The 17,829-nt window shown below is 36.7% G+C and overlaps 4 protein-coding genes and 1 long non-coding RNA gene across 5 annotated transcripts; 3 read left to right on the top strand and 2 right to left on the bottom strand.

Moving 5' to 3' along the window:
- The first annotated feature begins 304 nt into the window (after positions 1-304).
- LOC110854051 lies at positions 305-8,903 on the top strand. The gene is made up of 6 exons (XM_022102447.2): positions 305-981; positions 1,057-1,811; positions 5,049-5,246; positions 5,358-5,504; positions 5,709-8,279; positions 8,353-8,903. The coding sequence occupies exons 2-6, from the start codon at positions 1,368-1,370 to the stop codon at positions 8,752-8,754; spliced, it is 3,762 nt and encodes a 1,253-aa protein (XP_021958139.2). The 5' UTR covers positions 305-981; positions 1,057-1,367; the 3' UTR covers positions 8,755-8,903.
- On the bottom strand, positions 4,630-5,690 carry LOC118436554. Its single transcript, XR_004835543.1, has 2 exons — positions 5,574-5,690; positions 4,630-5,510 (listed from the first exon to the last, which is right to left on the bottom strand). It is a non-coding gene; the product is annotated as an uncharacterized LOC118436554 (long non-coding RNA).
- Positions 8,904-9,076: 173 nt separating the features above from the next.
- LOC110854063 (28S ribosomal protein S18c, mitochondrial) lies at positions 9,077-10,096 on the top strand. Its single transcript, XM_022102458.2, has 3 exons — positions 9,077-9,442; positions 9,546-9,756; positions 9,841-10,096. Exons 1-3 carry the CDS (start codon positions 9,212-9,214, stop codon positions 9,930-9,932), a joined length of 534 nt encoding a protein of 177 aa, XP_021958150.1. The 5' UTR covers positions 9,077-9,211; the 3' UTR covers positions 9,933-10,096.
- Positions 10,097-11,611: 1,515 nt separating this feature from the next.
- Positions 11,612-15,788, top strand: LOC110854416 (8-oxo-dGDP phosphatase NUDT18). Its single transcript, XM_035854806.1, has 11 exons — positions 11,612-12,280; positions 12,347-12,465; positions 12,544-12,697; positions 12,768-12,806; positions 12,876-12,992; positions 13,062-13,176; positions 13,256-13,361; positions 13,444-13,578; positions 13,661-13,759; positions 13,820-14,021; positions 15,484-15,788. The coding sequence occupies exons 1-10, from the start codon at positions 12,175-12,177 to the stop codon at positions 13,829-13,831; spliced, it is 1,002 nt and encodes a 333-aa protein (XP_035710699.1). The 5' UTR covers positions 11,612-12,174; the 3' UTR covers positions 13,832-14,021; positions 15,484-15,788.
- LOC110854415 (proteasomal ATPase-associated factor 1) lies at positions 15,640-17,745 on the bottom strand. Its single transcript, XM_022102854.2, has 7 exons — positions 17,519-17,745; positions 17,395-17,444; positions 17,015-17,295; positions 16,883-16,944; positions 16,677-16,820; positions 16,475-16,611; positions 15,640-16,390 (listed from the first exon to the last, which is right to left on the bottom strand). Exons 1-7 carry the CDS (start codon positions 17,578-17,580, stop codon positions 15,888-15,890), a joined length of 1,239 nt encoding a protein of 412 aa, XP_021958546.1. The 5' UTR covers positions 17,581-17,745; the 3' UTR covers positions 15,640-15,887.
- Between the last annotated feature and the right edge of the window lie 84 nt (positions 17,746-17,829).

Genomic DNA, 17,829 nt, shown 5'->3' with positions numbered 1-17,829 from the left:
ATTTCAAACTTATGCATATTGCATACGCCATACAATAATCCGCTTTGTTGAAATTTATACGATCCATCAAATATCAAATGAGGCTTGGCAATTCCGAACATCGCTCCTGTTCATACTTATTCACAGCCTGATGTATGTATGTACAAAATGCGCTTGAATGACGCTATTTCGTTGGGGACAGGCCAGCTTGGTAATAACAAAACAAAGCTTGTGTGTTATTTAGTACCACTCGGTTCGTAACTCTGATTTATGTAGTAGCAACAATCCATATAATCAACTAAATTCAGATTACGTGGCGTGAGTTAACCAGAATGGTTTTACATGAGCTAAATTTAATTTAAGATTTTGTTTGGTTTACTTTATACGTAAGCTTTGCATTTTGTTTATTCCTATTTACGGTACAACACCCATCGACCAAATGCATATACGTAAAAGAGGCAACAAGAAGACGGCGAGGTGGTTGATGATGAGGGATTAGCATCATTTTCGCAAACTTTCTGCATTATCCCATATCCTCGTGCGTGAACATAAAACGAGCCTATTTATTCATTTACTCAACGTGGATTCAGTTTTGATTCGACTTAAGTTATGGCCAAATCTACCTGTCCGTCTCCTCTTCTGAATAATGTGGTCGTCTCATCTCATATTAAGCAGCAGTCGTGTCAGTCTCACTTTGTTGTGCAAAGTTTCCTAAAATAATTTGCATATCTAGAATATTTAACAGTTATCGTTTAATTAATACAAAAATAATCGGAACGCGTAGCGTTTAAAAGTTGTTGTTAATCCTGGCTAAAAAAGGTGCAATAAAAATTCAAGTCATGCCAGCCACATCAGGAAATCAATAATCATCCATATCTCTCTAAAACAAAAGATTTCGGGATTTACTTAGGAACTCGTGACATCAAAGCTAGATAATCTGCCATTTCATACATACAAAGTTTTATGAACTCGCAGTTTAACAGACTTTTGGACACATTTACGGTAACATAAAACATGTAATAATGGTACGTGCAAGTACGTCTAACCTCCTTAATGAGGATTATTATCAATTTACAGATTAAGTAGTCAGTCACAAATCAGTTTTGTGATTGTAATTTCTTCTTGCCGAGTTTGAACACCAGCAGTAGAGTTATATCCACCAGTTGGAGAGGAACGTCAAAAAATTCACCCGTGAAATGTGCCATTAACTTTCCTGTTAGTGCTGGTTTTTACCATGACCGAAATGGAGACGGAATTATTGTCGAGATGAATAAGAGAAGATGAGCCTCGGAAACCAAAACTATTGTCACGCATTAGAACACCCGTAAAGAAAGTGCACTTATAAAACAGCAGTAACTGACAACAGTCAAGAGCAAGATTTCACAAGCATGAAGTTGAACAACAAAGAAAATCCAGTCATTACTCGTGAAGAAAACAATAAACACCCAGAAAAAATGTCTACTATTACCTGTGAAAAACATGAAGAAAACGAGGAACGTTCAGTCAAAGGAGCTGAGAAGAAATTCCTTCCAGACAATGACAAAGATGACGAGGACGATGTATTTGAAGTTAAAATGCGGAAAAACAGAAAAAGTTCGAATCGAAGTCAGAATTGTGGTGGGGATGGGATTCGAAATAATTCCGTTACTTCGTCATCTTCATTTCTTAATTCGAAGACATATTCAAGTTCCACTCTGAGTTTAAATAAAGGCTCGATTTTTCCCACGGGTCGGAAAAAAGATTCAATTTCCATGTCCTTGTCGAGAGGCGGTGGGTCGGATGGAGAGGACAATGTTAAGATTACTGGATATCTTGAGAAGAGATCTAAACTGGTATGTAATAATAATATGCATGTAGGAGTAGTATATACGTAATTGGGAGTAAGTGCTTGTAGAATGATCATAAAAACACATGAATTGACGTGCTGTCAATTTAGTAAACTACCAAAGCGCTTAAAATTATACCTTATGTGTATATTTTCAGACTAAAAGATAGAAATTGAGGTAAAAAAACAATGATGGATATGCATCAAGTGAAGGACGAGCAGGATGATAAAAAATGTCATGTCACACAGAATAGAATGTTTGGCTTTACATAAATGAAAAGGACAGGAAGTGCTAAATATCAAGCAAAATGCAGAATAAAAGCAACTAAAAATGTACAAAAAACAAGTTATAATGAGTGACACGAACACAAAGCATTTATAAATTAAACTCTGCATGATCCGTTCCAGACGCCTATCAATTTACTCAACTTTTAATTTTAGCTTATTTCAACGAATTTCGTGCACATATCGCATTTCCATCACGAAATTATCCTCATTTAATCGCACGTTGGCTAGTTGGTTGCTAACTTTAGTGGTAGAAAAATACTTCATAATATCAAGACTGCAGGTATACTTTTTAATTTAAATTTCATTGCCTCCTGTGGGTACAACTAATTAACCAAGTCAAGGACTTAAAATGCAGTTGTATAATTACCTTGCATTCTAATTAAACCAATCTCCGAGATTGCATATTACTTACCTTAATGAAAACTAGATATTATTACGCTAAAATCGTAATAAACTTGTAAATAGCAAATAATTTAAAACGAAGGCAGCATAAATATGCATCTAGCAGCGTAATACCAGAAACCCAAATAATTCACCTACATATACATTTTATAAGTATGTATCTAACCTCTCGGCAATTATTTATTAGTAATACTTTCGTTCCTTCGTTACAAATCTTCCTACAAAATGTTCAACTAACCATGAAACGTAATTGACCATGATACTTTAATGCTTTTTACACCTCCCTTTGATCAGAAAGATCGCCGCAACTTTTTTTTTACAAGTTGAACACAAGTATCATCTCGACTAATGTAGGATCAAAAAATCCTACGAAGAAATCCAAAGTGCTGAGTGGTGGTCGAGCTATATGTATGTACTTATATACAAATTAGTATTTAGGTAAAAGCATAGCAAGCAATGATAAATAAACCATATTTCAATAGATTGTGCTCATTCGGATTTTGAATTGATAACACACACACCACACCACAGACAAAAGTATAATGATGTTTAATGAAGGAAAACTTTAAACTTTCTTATTAAAAGCATACTACCAAACCAGGCATCTCTTCTTCTTTTCGAAAGAATAATGCCCATGCATATACATGGCAGACTAAGAATAAAAGTGTCACAAAATAAAAATATGCATGCATGTACAATGGACAACAAAAACTTGTTGAAATTTATTAAAATGAAAGATGGAAATCATGACTGTTCCCACTTCTCACTTTTGATTGTTCGAAATTTGACAAGTTTTTTTTTCTGCATATACTTTAAATTGTTGTTGCTTTGCTTTTGCTACCACCTAATGTTTCAGTTTGAAAAGCAAACCAACTTGCAGAGAGACCAGACCAGATCAAATTCATATTTCGTTGAATCGAGTAGGTAACCTAAATTTGAGGCTGATGATGAGAAGTTAAAAATCATTTCTAATATTTCACGCTATGTGTAAAAGGATGATGAGATGAAGGCTCGGTTAAGCATGCAGCCCAACTTAAATAACTTCTTCTTCTCAAGTCTGATTTGTGTTGTTGAAGATGCTGATTAAGACTGAACTGATGATCATGAGAGGATGGGTTGCTTACGTCGAATTGCAGTCCCTGTTTTTGAAAGTGACTAAAAAAACGTGTGAGCAGCACCAGATGTTGCAGATGATTATTAATTTAGCTTTTTGTTCGAGATGTGCAATGAAAAAAGATGCGTGTGTGTGACAATGGCCACGCCACGCCACGCCACAAGGCAAGAATTAAAGATAACATGAGACTAGGAATCTCTCTGGGGGAATATCTTAAGTGTGGCATCATTCGTATGTGGGCATGATTATCTTTACTACGTACTTGAGGAGACTCTAAAATAAAGTAACATGGGAATACATGTTACGATTGTTATGATGAGATGAGCAGCTTAATATACTTACGAATTTAGTACACGTTCTTTAACGACTTGACGAGATTGTGGGAATTTGAATCCCGTAAGAATTGTAATTAGCATATAGTTCCCATGTCATTTGTGATAGATGTGAATGCTAAGTGAATCAGGAACAATAAACCTGGATCAGGGGATGCAAACTAATTATTTATTTCGGACGATTCGATTACATATTTTTAATATTAATTAATTAAGATGCGCGACAAATAGTTTATCGTTAATGTCACTAATTTGGATAATCATTGTGACAAATGTTCACACTCCAATTTATTATTTCAGGATCACATATGCAGATTAACACGGCTTATTGTCTTCATTTCATCTATTTTAAGACATTAAAAAGTAACTCGTTACACAATTTTTTTCCAGTCATTCCAGTAAAAAATATTTATGTACATGAATCCATATTCAACATTTGTCCTAATGGGTAAACGGGATTTCCTTTGAATGACACAATCCCTAGGTCTTTGTCAGAAATGATTGCAACCTTATCGCTTTTTTATATGCTTCATGATATGCCACGCCACATTCAACTCGTTTGGTATGTGCCCAGCTAAAACGTGTACCACGCTCATATTCGTATTCATGCAATATTTATTCTGTCAAACGGTCTGTAACTTGATAGTTTGTGCAGTACTAACTTGCATGCAAATGAACAATACACATCATTACCGAGTGAATATCATTTCACTAAACATTGGAATAAACACAATAAAATAAAACATATTGGTGGTATGTATATTAACTCATGACTAATAACTCTTATTGCCAAAAGAGCATTATGCGTGTCGATAAGTTAAGCGAGTGGGTGGTTGGTTGGTTTTAGACTAAAATAAGCCATTCTATAATAAAACAGCAATAGATATTTCCACAGTTTGCAGTAATTTTTCGTGGTCAACTTTCCTCCTCCTTGGTGTCGTCGTATTATGTAAATTTTGTTAGAACGGAAGAGGTATTACTTGTTCGTCACGGCTTCATATTAAATAAATTGCGGTTTAGGACGGTGATAAGATTTGTAATGTTACTTTGTCAAGTGTGTTTTGCAAATTATTAATATCCGACTCTTAATAAATGTTTATAATTTCAGCTTGGTTGGAAAAAATTTTGGTTCGTGCTGGATGGGCGATTGTTGGCGTATTACAAGTCAAAATCAGACTATGATGGTTTGTCAGTTTGCTGCGGATCTATAAATTTAGGAATAGCTTCAACCGTTAGACCAATTCAAATACGAGGGTGTAAAGGATATCCGATACAGATTGTGACCCGATCTCAAGTCTACTATTTGGTGAGAAGTCTTATACATTTTAATTATGATCTGCCCATATGTAATTTCGACATATTTGGGTTATTGGCCTGTTCAACAAGTCGCCACTTGAAATGTTCAATCTGGTTACAGAAATCCCCAGACAAACAGATCTTGGAACAGTGGCTTCTCGCCATTCAAGAGGCTGCATCTTCACTTCCTTCCAAGATATCTTTGCCAGTCTTTTGTGATCCTGGATCACAGTTTTATAGATATTCTTTCGCTGCTTCGTCTCAATGGGTAAATCTATTAATCCATATGAACAAAACTATCATAAACACATTTTATGAGGCATGATGAGATGCTCACCTAAATAAATTCTCAAGATGTGACGTCTTGTTTATTTATAATGCGATGAACAAGAAACACGAATGAAACGTTTGGCTGTTTTGTCAATACTGCATCAAATCTTGAACTAATTTGGATAATATTTTTGTTTTCCAGTCTTTAAACACATCTTGTGACGACATTACCGAAACCTTGAGTAAACTTCCACTAAACTTTTACTTGAAAGGAGCAGACCCAGTGAGGAACCTGCCACAGAATAATAATTTGCAAAAGTGTCACAGTTTCGCATCCTTACAATCGCCTTCATTATACTCAACCATGTCTACCTCCTACAAGGACAAACTGAACAATAACTCCTCCATGAAGAAGAAGAAGTCTGCTGCTCTCGAGGCGGAGGATGTCTCAAAAATCGCAGGAAAATACCCAGCAGGGTGTCAAAATCAACAACAATCCTCCGCTGCTGGTGCTCTTAAGGAGGAACTCGTACGGAAATTATCGTCAATTTCCGTGGGAAAAACTGGAGAAAGTGAAACGGTGAAGCCATCAACGGTTTTGACCAAACCCAAGGCTAAAAGTGAATTGCCATTCTTAATCAATCCGCACCAGGGTGAACCCCATTATTACGATGAGATTGTGGATTTTGAAGCAATTTACGAAAATTTCGAGTCAAACAGTGACTCTAGTGGTGAAAGCAGTGTCAGAAACAGTGTCAAGTCCGGTGGTGGTGGTGGTGGCGTCGATTCAGCAACACTACTGACGAAAGAAAAGGATGCAAATTCCGAACAAACTACGCAAACTAATGCAAACGCAGAAAAGGTTGTTCATATAATCGATACTGAAATTTATGAAAGCGTTGACTCGTCTATCGATGAAAACAATGGAAGCAATAACAATGCCAATAATAATCTAACAAAAGACGTGAAAAATAAACATAACTCTGAAATACGTATTAGTTCTGGTTCTAATCACAAATCATCAGAGAGTAGCAAAAATAGTAAATCAAAGGACTTTAACACTGATCAGGAACGGGAACGAAGTCAATCGCTAAGTATTAATCACAATTCTGGATCGAAAAAGGGCAGTAAAATTATTGGTCCCAAAGTCACCACGGGTCAAGTTCAGCAACCATTATTCATGGAACAAGAGAGAAAATTGTCCATCGATTCAGAATCATCCAGTATAACTTCAAGCAAAGAAAATATTTCTGATGGGAAGTCCAAAAAACGAAAGAATAAACCGTTTGGGGGCTTCTTTCACAAAATGTTTCATAAAAGTAAAAAGTCCAAGGATAAAAATGCACCAAATTCTACGGGAAATCTGGTCATTACTGGTCCAATTGATCTCCGGAGCTTGCACAGTGATTCTGCACTTAACAGGCCTACCAACTTGTCAATTGATGAAGCACGAAAAAATAATTCATTAACTAGAAATGCTTCGCCTGGAAGTACGGAAGAACATAATGTGATTGACGAACTGAAAGTGAAAGTTGAACGAAATCACCACGCTCTTCCCCTCACTTCAGTCGCAGACCATATTCTGTCCAAAGTTGCGCAACAAAATGATGATGCTGATGACACCGACGGTGGAGCTGATAACAATACAAAGAAAAGTGCAATGGTGCAACGTTCCAACACCATTACAAGCACCTGCCGACCCAAAATTCCTCAAAAGCCAAAAATATCTCCTATTAATACCACTAGCAATGCTAACGTTCCGGTCGCGGTAACCCCCTCAGACGAAAATAACGACCTCTTCCTCACAGAACCTGTCGTTCATCGGAGAAAGAACTCACAATCTGAAGACTTTCAACAAAAACTTGCAAAATTCAATCGCTTATCGGAACGACTCAGTTCCACTTTCGCAACTGCATTGACTTCAACTCCTGCAACGCAATATACAGCAATCGCGAGATCTCGGTCATTTAAAATTCAGAAAGGAAAAGATGACTGCCTTCCACCTTTACCCCCTAAAAAGAAAAATTCCACTTCAAGCAATGCAGAAAAAAACTTTTACGATTATCCCACAAATAACCGTCCAGTCCCTCCAGTTAAGAAAGTGAAAGGTTCCCCTGTATCCAAAAATAATAAAGAGGAAGCAACAACTGAACAAGTCGCCGATGATAAAAATGACGACGAGGTAGATTCTTCCATATCCAAGAGCTCTACGTTTATTCGCAGTCTTCACAAGAAGAATTCAGCCCCTGACATATTGTTTCCAAGCTCGAATTCTGGTTCTGGAGATTCTGCTCGAAGTTCTAAGGAGGGTGAGACGGACAATGTCTTCGAAGAGATTCTTTGCCCACCTCCCATTCCCCCAAAAGTCAAAAGCAGTCCAAATTTAGGAAGCCCTTCTCTCCCCGTGAGGAGCATTAGTCCAACTCCAGTGATACAGGAATATCATGTTCCTTCGTCCTCAAAACCAGTGAAAACTGGTGAACCACCAGTATTAATTTGCGATGTGACATCGTCACCAACTGACAACAAAGCTGATGTTGCGATAAAATCCCTTGATACCCACAAAACTTCTGATACTTTGACTCCAGTTGTAGCCGATTCAACTATGAGACCAAATTCCCCCAAACCAGAACTACAGGTATCACCTGAAATTAAGGAGGATGCAAAATCAATTACTATCGTCCAAGAACAAAAAACCCCAATAGAAAAGAATGCGGTTTATCAAAACTTAAAATTTGCTACGGTGAACACTCTAGTCCAAGAATATGAGACGGTACAAAAACATACCTACTTTTTTATTTACATAATGTTCATTGGCTTAATTTAATTGGATAATATTTTTGCAGGTGGAAGAAACTGAAGATGAAATTGCCGAAATGTATGACGACTTTCCCTCCGAATATTCTGGGGGTGGTTCCCACACATACGAATCCATCGATAGTCCCTTACCTCAGGAACACCACACTAATTTTACAACCACCCCAAAACTTATACGACACTCAGGAATGGATGAACTCCAAACATTTTTAAATTCAGAGATTACAACATCATCATCACCACCTGGGGAGTATTCCTTCCCCACAGAAAAAGCTGTATTTCATCACTACGATAACGTCGATGAGGGCGATGATGTTTTTGACAGGTCAAAAAAACTACCACCCACGCCCACGCAGATCAGAGCCGGCGCTGTCAGTAGACTTGGACATAGCTCAGCAATCGATCAATTAAAGAAAATGGTTAATAATTAAGTGCTAATTGTGCAAGCAGTGATGTACCATATAATACAAAATTTTGATTTTTGCAGTGTACTTTAATTATTCTGTAACATCATTTATTATGTCACATAAATAATGAGAGCCATTGTGTTAATAAATTCTTGACTATGCTATTTATTCAACATCAATGTACCAGAAAATGCTTATCATTATGCATTCATTGTCGAAATGAAATCATGAACTTTTCACCGTTTTTTTCATGCATAAACGCCAGAAATGCGATTTATTTGTTGTATGACATGAAAAGTGTACAAATTAGATCTAGATACATGATTCTTGAGCACTTACTGCCCCGACTCGGCGGGGAACGAATAATTTCATGCAGATTTTTTGCCGAGTTTGATACTGAAATAAAATAAATTTATTTTTTACACTTTATCATCTCTATTTATATCACTTATAAATTACCACTTGTCACTGGATTTCGAAAATGGGTGCAAGACGATCGGCTATGCTGCTTGCAAATCAGTTTATTAATTTCAAGTCATCACACTTATCGCTACCATCATCTTTAAAACCACAGCAATTTTTAGCGATGGGGACAACGGTTTTGTCCAGAGGTGTGAAAACGACAAGCACAATTCATCCCGAACCGGTACATCAAGATGACGAAAAGGTCTTGGAGAAAGTGCTCAAGGAGCGAGAAAATTCAGAGGATTTGGTAATTTATTATATGTTAATTGAAGTTTGCATAAATATACTATGCACTAAATGGCACTAATGCACTTTGACCAGATTTTATTAACAATCATTTACTTTATCAGCCAGAATCAATGATGGCAAATCCATACGAAAGACCAAGAAAGATTTGCATTTTATGTAAGCACGGGATAGAACCAAACTATAAAAACGTACGACTTCTCTACCAATTTGTTTCGCCATACACTGGAAAAGTTTACGGAAGACATATCACCGGACTTTGCAAAGATAAGCAGGAGAAAATGGAAGTTCAAGCAATTGTAGCCAGCAATTTAGGTAAGTAAACAAGCACAGTTCGTAGTCTTCAATAAACTAGTCATAGTCATATTGCACTGGTATTTTATCATGATTTTTTGATAGGACTCATGAGCAACTATTTGAAGGAACCAGAATTCTTAAAGGACCCAAAATTATGTGACCCAGATCGTCCTCTCAGGCCTCACAACTATTAGTATGTTAATGAGTAGTATCCTAGTCGTATGTACTAATTTTTACAATGACGCAAATTTTTTGTTGGTATCATTTAAAATTTTCTTTCTTCAAAAAACTTGTCTGTTATAAATTATCATTACTGTTTAAATCGGCAATAAAATATACATGATGTTGTACCAATAATTACCATTTCTTATGATAAATTATTAATCAATATACTAGTGTTGTAGGTAATTATCCCCACCCGTCTTTTTCAGTTTAGGAAATATATTATGCTACCACTAGAATTTGTAAACAGGTTTTTATTAGTTTTGTATAACCAGCACTTACTCAATACAATATAATGATACCACGTTTTGATCATTTTCACTTCCTACGAACATCCAAAAAATTCTTCCTGCCGTCGTTGTTGGCACAATCCCTGGCTCTAATCTCATTATTGTTATCTAAAATTTGAAACTAATTAAAAATCCAATTAAAGCATTAAGCGTGGGCTAGTGGATGAATCATAATGACAATAGCACAGTTCAGCCTCTTGTTTTAACAACAATGTGCAATAGTAGGTCTGTATATTTATTTATGCCGACATAAATTTTCTGTGGCATCAATAAGACCTCCGCATCAGGCCAACATTTAACAACAATGGTCATACTTTTTAAGATTCATAATCTCATCTCATCTCTGCCTGGTTCGCTTCTCAACCATTATGCAAAATATAACGGTTTATGCAAAACACTCATTTCATTTCATAGAGGACTCACTCAATTGTTTAAAATCAGGCTCAGGTCTCATCATCAACAGCAAAAACTCGCAGTAAGTATTAATAAAATGCAAGTATGAGTAATGAATACGAATTCATATTCCTGCTTCCTTTACCAAATTTCTTATTAGCCATCGATCATTTTGCCAAGAATTGGTCGCTCGCTACAGTAAATCAGCACAACACGCCCCTCGCATTGCTTTATTGGAAATTGCACTTTTGAAACAATAATTTGTCAAAAACATAGCTCACGATTTTTACTCCACTTTACACACCGCGTCTCTTTACCTAATTTAAGTAAGTTCCTTTCCTTCCGTCATAACCATTTTTCATTCATTATCCCCGACTCATGCACGATACCACTAAAAAGGAGAATTCTCATTTTGCAAAGATGAATGGTCTCTTTAGTGGTTTGTAAGTAGTGTAGTAGTAGTAAGTTTGTAAAAATTTTACTACAGCCAGGCCAGCCCTATCATATCGTCATCATGAACCTGTTTCTTCTTGTAGAACCGACCGACTCGTCTTCTAGACCACATTTCATCCATGCCGTGATATAATAATAAGATAATTTTGCAAAACATTATATAGCCATATAACAGCCTCTTTTTCTCCTTGGGGGCTCATCTCCTGACTGACACACGTATACGCGTAGTATTTCAAAGAGCTTTATGTCATGCCAAAATAGGTAAATTGGTTCCGCATTCATATCCTTAGTCCAAGCAAGCAAAATACACTGGCTTCACAAGACTTTTTCATAGCCACACAACCATTCAAGACAACAGAAATATAAGTATTATTAACAGTGAATTCTGCACGTATAGTTTGTATACTTTTTACAGTCCCCGACTTTAAAAGACTACTGGTTAATAGAGGGACTGCTTTTGGCTGGGTACATACATATTAAAAACGTCTTTATACCTGAATTTGCAGTCAGTCAAGCCGCACCCCACACCGTGTGCAAATGTAAAAGCGTTTAATTGCGTGCAGGTGATAGTTTTTTTCTAAACAAGACCTCACAGCAGTAAACAGATTGTGACGGTGACTGCCAGGGAGTAGGTGTCATTAGCTCATTGTTGCCAGACAGTGGGATACAGAGTAATGTGACACATCACAATATTGCATTGTAGTGATTTCTCATAGTTTTCGGGAAATTTTCAAGTGAAAGTTGACAGTTTGTGAAATGCATATCGTATGAAAAACAAATCAGCGTTCGATTGAGTTGAGATTTGAGCAGAGTTGAGATTGAGATTGAGAGAAGCGGATTTGTGAGGATACAAATTACGTAAATAAACAAACATTGAGCATCCAAAAATCACAAGTTCATAAAATTGCAAAATAAATGAGACGAGACGGTTATAATTTTTGAATTGTATGGATTTCCAGACCAACATGAAGTGATTTTCGAAATTATTGTGTAATTGCAACTGCCAGACAGCACTGTTATGTGAAAAAGTGTCTAGAGATTAAAAGATACGGTGATTTATAGTAATAATTTTGCAGAAATGGATCAAATTGAGCCACAGGTGAAGCAAATGCTGAATGGGGGTGGAAACACTGAAGACATTACGTACTGCGATTTTACATTGGCTGATCAAAATGAAGCGTTGGGTAGTTAGAACAATGATTACATGTTACGTACGGTGTTTAATTGCACTCATTTTAATTTTGTTGCAGCATCCAAGGGCGTAGGGTCCTCCGGTCCGACAGATTTTGTTCCCATCACCAAGAAGACGGTCACATATATCGTCGCAGCGGTTTTGGTCAACGAAGACAATGAGGTCCTAATGATGCAGGTAAATTATTAATCAATATCACACCCTGCAAATATGTCATCCAAAAAAAGTATCGTTAATTTTTTGGCTAATTTTCAGGAAGCCAAGCCGTCATGCAGTGGCCAATGGTACCTTCCTGCTGGGAGGATGGAACCAGGAGAAACGATTCAGGAAGCGGTCAAACGTGAAGTTCTTGAAGAAACTGGCCTTGACATGGAACCAACGACTCTTTTAATGGTAGAATCTGCAGTCGGTAAGTTGGTTTCATTCATGTAACGAAATATTAATGATTATAATGATACTATAAATGGTTTTTGTTTCAGGTTGTTGGTTTCGATTTGTATTCACTGGAACGGTTATCGGTGAGTTTTGTAAACATCAAAAATCGAAAGTCAGAATATATATATATGAGAACCCAATTTGAAATTTAGGTGGAAGGCTAAAAACAACTGCCGAAGCAGACAAGGAGTCATTGCAAGCTCGGTGGGTCAAAGATGTCACAGAGATTCCATTAAGAGCTAAAGACATTCTCCCATTGATAGAAAGAGGTTCGTTCGTACACACAAGCTAATTGCTTAAAGATAATGTTTATACTGAAAATGGCAAAAATCGTGCAGGGCTGGAATATCACTTGAACAGAAATGAACCATGGCATTCTAAAATCATGCCAGTTTTGGTTGGTCGCACCAAATTGTACATGCGCATAATCGTTGCAGTTCGCAAGAAGTCAAAGTAATAATTAGTAGCATTACATAAATCAGTTTAAAATACTAAACAGTGGTTAATCTGGTCGGTGTCTTTATTTTTTCAGCAACAAAGTATCCGTACTTGTAGGAGAAAGAAATCACTGTCATCTTCCAATTTGTGAAATTCACCCCCAGAAGAGCTTACATTCCACTTTGAGGAAATACATGAACGTACGACGAAAGCTTAATAAAAAGATAATAAATTAGACCTAGAGAGCGAAAAAATTAACGTGGATTGATTGTATGTATCTAGGAAATTTTCGGAGCAGATTTACCCCCACACCGACCACATGGAATTCTTAGTGTTGAGTACAATGGGAAACCTCGCGATACCCATGACGGTATGACTCTGAATCTTCTTGTGTCTGTCCGTCAACCGCTGGAAGACGTAAGTATCATGGCACAATATTATATAATAGAACATATAAGCAGGATAAGCTTTCAGTAAATTCTTTCTGGTATACACACAGGTTGTCATAATTGACAAGTACACATGGAAAGAAGTAGGATCATCGGTTGGAGACGAACTACTTCGCAGGATGGGGAAAAATCTGACCATTCCCCTTCACGTAATTTAACAATTTTATTGCTACAGATCGTATATATCACTCTAACCCTAATTTCTGCAGGTAATCCGATGAAAGACATTCCAGCTACATCCACAATTTTCTGTAACTGCCAAATTACGTACCAATCTTTATGCAATTGACTATATATCTTATTGTAAATCGGGAAGGGGTTTTCTCTTACTTAAAATCAAATCGTCGGTCAGGTGATTGACAGACAGTTTGGCCAAAGCCGATTTGGCGAAAATAAATTTTCGCCAAAGTGGTAAAAATATTATGATGAAAATCCCGGATGGCGAAATTTTTGTCACATATGGCGAAAATGAAAAACTCGTAAAAGCACATTTGGCGAAATATAAATTTCGCATTTATTCATGTCAAACGCCTTAAAATTAACACAATTGCATATATAAATTATTAAATAATTCAAATTCCAGAAAATTAGGACTTATAGTCTGGAGCGCTTCTGGCAAGTTTGGATAACCAAGTTACAAATTTTTCATGATTTGCCGAGTCCTATACTTACTCATTACTTCGCGAAAAAAGTGATTCAATCTCCGATATTTTTTCCTTTGTAACTTAGGTAGGACTGTACCGCTATCAATTTTATAAAGAATATGCTCAATAGCATTTTGCTCGCGCCGTAGACAGTCATAAATTTCCAGATGGGTGGTTTATGAACCCTAATTCTTTTCTGGAACTTATTGTGCCAGCCTTCTACAAAATTAGATGTACGCGGAATTCTTACCTTCGAACGTTCATGGACGTTCCACAAGGCTATTGGAAAAATTGCTGGTTTACATGTAGTACCTATATAAACACACTTAAAGTATTCAGCAAGTGGCATCAGCATTGGATCTAAGTTTGCAACAACATGAGAAAATCTCTTGGCGACATCCTTTACAGGGACGAACGCTAAGCATGAGAGAAACTTAATTTGCTCTCTAATTATTGCATCATTCTGGTAGCATGATTGTAGGCCTAACTCCTGAGCTTTTCTGAAAATACTCTGACAGAGATGGAACCAACATCCGTAAACGTGTTTCGATTAATCATTCGTCCGATCGTATCATCCAAAGGACAAACGGATTGAGCTCGTAATGATCCGGTTGAAATGGTCTTATCCATAATATCTTGGGCAGACAAGGAAGGTTCCTTTCGAGCTAACTGTTTTGCTTCGCATTTTAATATTTCTGCCTCAGCCCCCCTGAATGTATTAAAATATATTTTCACATATGTACATATGTTTCAATACAATCATGACTTACTTTGCAAAATCAGGTGGGTGTGAACAATGTTCCCCATCATCAGTCCAAAACTTTTTGCATTTGAGAAAAACACCTTCCCGTTTAATTAGAGAAGCACTACATTCGCTTCTTTGAGTACAGTAGTAGTAGTTTGAAATAATGCCCACTTTATTCGTCACACACTTTCGCCGAGAAAATAGATATCCAGCGTAACTAACCATAAAAGTATTTTCTCTGCTGGTGAACTCAATAAATTCAGACATGATCTTTGTTGGACTGGGGAAGGTGACTGAAAGTAAAAACATAATTGAGGAGCTGAGAAGGGGAAGATTAACATAGTCCAGCGATAACGTGCTTATGCAAGTACATTCAGATATGAAAATGAAGAAAATATGTAAATTCTTGTGGTATTATCTTTATGATTTAACATACTCATAAAATCTTCATTTTCGCCAAATGTGACATTTTTTTCGCCAAAAGGTACTTTGAAACCCTTGGTCTAAGAATTTAGTAAAGTGGGTGAAATTTTTTTTTCGCCAAGCGGGATTTTTTTTTGGCGAATTTTTTTCGCCAAACTGTCCGACTTCCGGTCAGGTCGCGTGCAAACGTTACATAAATATGAAAATACATTATTGCTATTCCGTGAATGACTTGTATTTATTTATTTTATGTCCCCGTGATAATGAGAAATTAATGACAAATCAGTAATTAGTAAACAAGATTATAGTAGAATTAATATGAAATGAATGAAATAAAGTTGTCTGGCTCGACCATTACTGAATTAATTACGATTACATATACATATATTTAGTTAATTAATTATGACTCTTGAGCTGATGCTGGTGGTGATATAATATAGTTCTGAGCAACACCAAATAGTATTTTTAAGGCAAACCGGCCAAACTATTTATAACTTTCAGAGAGTATTTACGAATAAGACCGTCTCTGCATGCACTGTAAATGAAATCCAGGTCATTTCTAAGTTGATACACAGGATCACAATCTGGTCCGGTTAATTGAATTACTTTCGAGCAAGGCTGAATTGAAGGGTTAATGAGGACACATGTCCCATCCCCTTTAGATGCCCAAAAGGAAGATATATTACTGTCAGTCTTATGTGGGTGTATCAGTAAGTCCAGAATTGGAGAGCTCGTGGGCGATAAAATCTTAATTGGTTGCGACAGGCTATTCAATTGAAATACGAGAATTTCGCCTCCCTGACATCCTCCAGCAAAACTATTATAACCTACTTGCACCACTCGATTAACAGCACTTGGTAAAATACACGTGAATAATTCTTTTCTTGCAGCGACGCTAACACCGCTCACTTTTCCATCTTCACGACCAACGACTAATAATTTTCCTTTTGTACCAACTTCTCGGTCACCTATTTTAGTGAGATAAAATTACTCAAAATTACGTTGTAAATTATATATATAAATCTGCTAAATATAAAGAATGCTATTATTACTCATAGTTTGTATCGGATTTCCAAGTTCATAGTTCGTCGGTGCCATAAGTATGCACGAATTTATTGCCGATTTACAAGAAAAAATAGTTGCAAGGCACTTTGCTTCCCCACAATCCCATAATCTAGCACTTCCGTCCCTAGAAAAAGTAGCAGAACAATAGTTGTTAATTGCACAATGTTCGTAAAAAATAAACAAACATACTTTGACACAGAAATTATATTCCTTCCCCGATCCACTATGCAAACCTCAGCAATAGGTCCAGTATGGCCTTTAAACGTGACAGGGCAATCTCCCGTTTCAGCCGACCAAATTTTGATGCAACAATCCGCACCTCCACTCAATATGCTATACAAACACTTACTAAGTAGTTCGCTTAAATATAAATTGACAATTATTTGATCGCTTACACAACTCCAGATGGGAAGAATCGACATGTATAAGCGTCAATAAGATGTCCTTGCAGAACTCTCTAATTTTGCAGTAAAAATAAAGTTAAGTCAAATCATACCATACCAAACCAAATTACATTCAAAACGCACCCTAACGTTTCCAGTGTCAGTCTCCCAAATTTTGAGCTCGTTATTTTTGCAAATGGAAACACCCAGCCCCCCTTCGGAAACGTCCATTGCAATGACACCCGCCTTGTGCACCTTCCCAAGTGCTGAGGACGTTGCCACAAAAACGCATTCTTGTCCGTCTGGAACATTTTGCAGCGTGAGGAACCTCGACGATGATTTTTCTTTTACCACGACGAATGGAAAGCTTCCTATCGTATCAGAATTTGAGGCTGTCCTTCTCAACTCGCTTTGGACCGACTTATCTAGAAGAATTACAACAATCCAGTATTGTTCATTCAATGCATGCATTTTAAAGCAAGTAACTTCAAATTTTGCATTTGAAAACATGTTTATAACTTCACCTTGCCCATGGGTTCTGACGCTAACCCAGCATTTTCCTTCCGTACTAGCACTTATAAAATGGAACAACGTAAGTATTTTAAATGCAACCTTAACAAGGAGTTTACAATTAAGTAGAAAAAATACCCCAGCGCATCCTCCCAATCACACTGAATTCCAAAGTGACTGAGCGTTATTACATTCTCCATCACTGGATCAAACTCAACCTTAACTATTCAGAAAAATATGAGTGTTCTCTCATTGAAAGCTACAATTTAATTAATTGATTAATTGTTGATTTGTCGCTATTGTCAGTCAAGTCACAGTTCTCATAGTGGTTTCGACTGAGAGTTTGGCGCTGTGCTCCCGAATCACTTCAAATTATGTCAATAAACACAAAAAGCAAAACTGAGATTTCATTTCTGGATTGATTAAATAACAAAAACATCTTTCTTCCA

The sequence above is a fragment of the Folsomia candida genome, unplaced genomic scaffold (assembly GCF_002217175.1).
Source record: "Folsomia candida strain VU population unplaced genomic scaffold, ASM221717v1 Fcan01_Sc009, whole genome shotgun sequence".
NCBI classification, from domain to species: domain Eukaryota; kingdom Metazoa; phylum Arthropoda; class Collembola; order Entomobryomorpha; family Isotomidae; genus Folsomia; species Folsomia candida.
This window is presented reverse-complemented; position numbering and strand designations above follow the sequence as displayed.

Excerpts from the sequence above, each read along its gene's own strand:
- LOC110854051 (XM_022102447.2), top strand. The coding sequence starts at position 1,368 with ATGAAGTTGAACAACAAAGAAAATCCAGTCATTACTCGTGAAGAAAAC. Across the intron at positions 5,505-5,708 it reads TCGCTGCTTCGTCTCAATGG|TCTTTAAACACATCTTGTGA; the intron begins GTAAATCTATTA and ends TTTGTTTTCCAG. Across the intron at positions 8,280-8,352 it reads TAGTCCAAGAATATGAGACG|GTGGAAGAAACTGAAGATGA; the intron begins GTACAAAAACAT and ends ATATTTTTGCAG.
- LOC110854063 (XM_022102458.2), top strand. The coding sequence starts at position 9,212 with ATGGGTGCAAGACGATCGGCTATGCTGCTTGCAAATCAGTTTATTAAT. Across the intron at positions 9,443-9,545 it reads GAGAAAATTCAGAGGATTTG|CCAGAATCAATGATGGCAAA; the intron begins GTAATTTATTAT and ends TTACTTTATCAG. Across the intron at positions 9,757-9,840 it reads AATTGTAGCCAGCAATTTAG|GACTCATGAGCAACTATTTG; the intron begins GTAAGTAAACAA and ends ATTTTTTGATAG.
- LOC110854416 (XM_035854806.1), top strand. The coding sequence starts at position 12,175 with ATGGATCAAATTGAGCCACAGGTGAAGCAAATGCTGAATGGGGGTGGA. Across the intron at positions 12,281-12,346 it reads TGATCAAAATGAAGCGTTGG|CATCCAAGGGCGTAGGGTCC; the intron begins GTAGTTAGAACA and ends ATTTTGTTGCAG. Across the intron at positions 12,993-13,061 it reads TCTCCCATTGATAGAAAGAG|GGCTGGAATATCACTTGAAC; the intron begins GTTCGTTCGTAC and ends AAAATCGTGCAG.
- LOC110854415 (XM_022102854.2), bottom strand. The coding sequence starts at position 17,580 with ATGGAGAATGTAATAACGCTCAGTCACTTTGGAATTCAGTGTGATTGG. Across the intron at positions 17,296-17,394 it reads CGTCAGAACCCATGGGCAAG|ATAAGTCGGTCCAAAGCGAG; the intron begins GTGAAGTTATAA and ends TAATTCTTCTAG. Across the intron at positions 16,612-16,676 it reads AATATAATTTCTGTGTCAAA|GGACGGAAGTGCTAGATTAT; the intron begins GTATGTTTGTTT and ends TACTTTTTCTAG.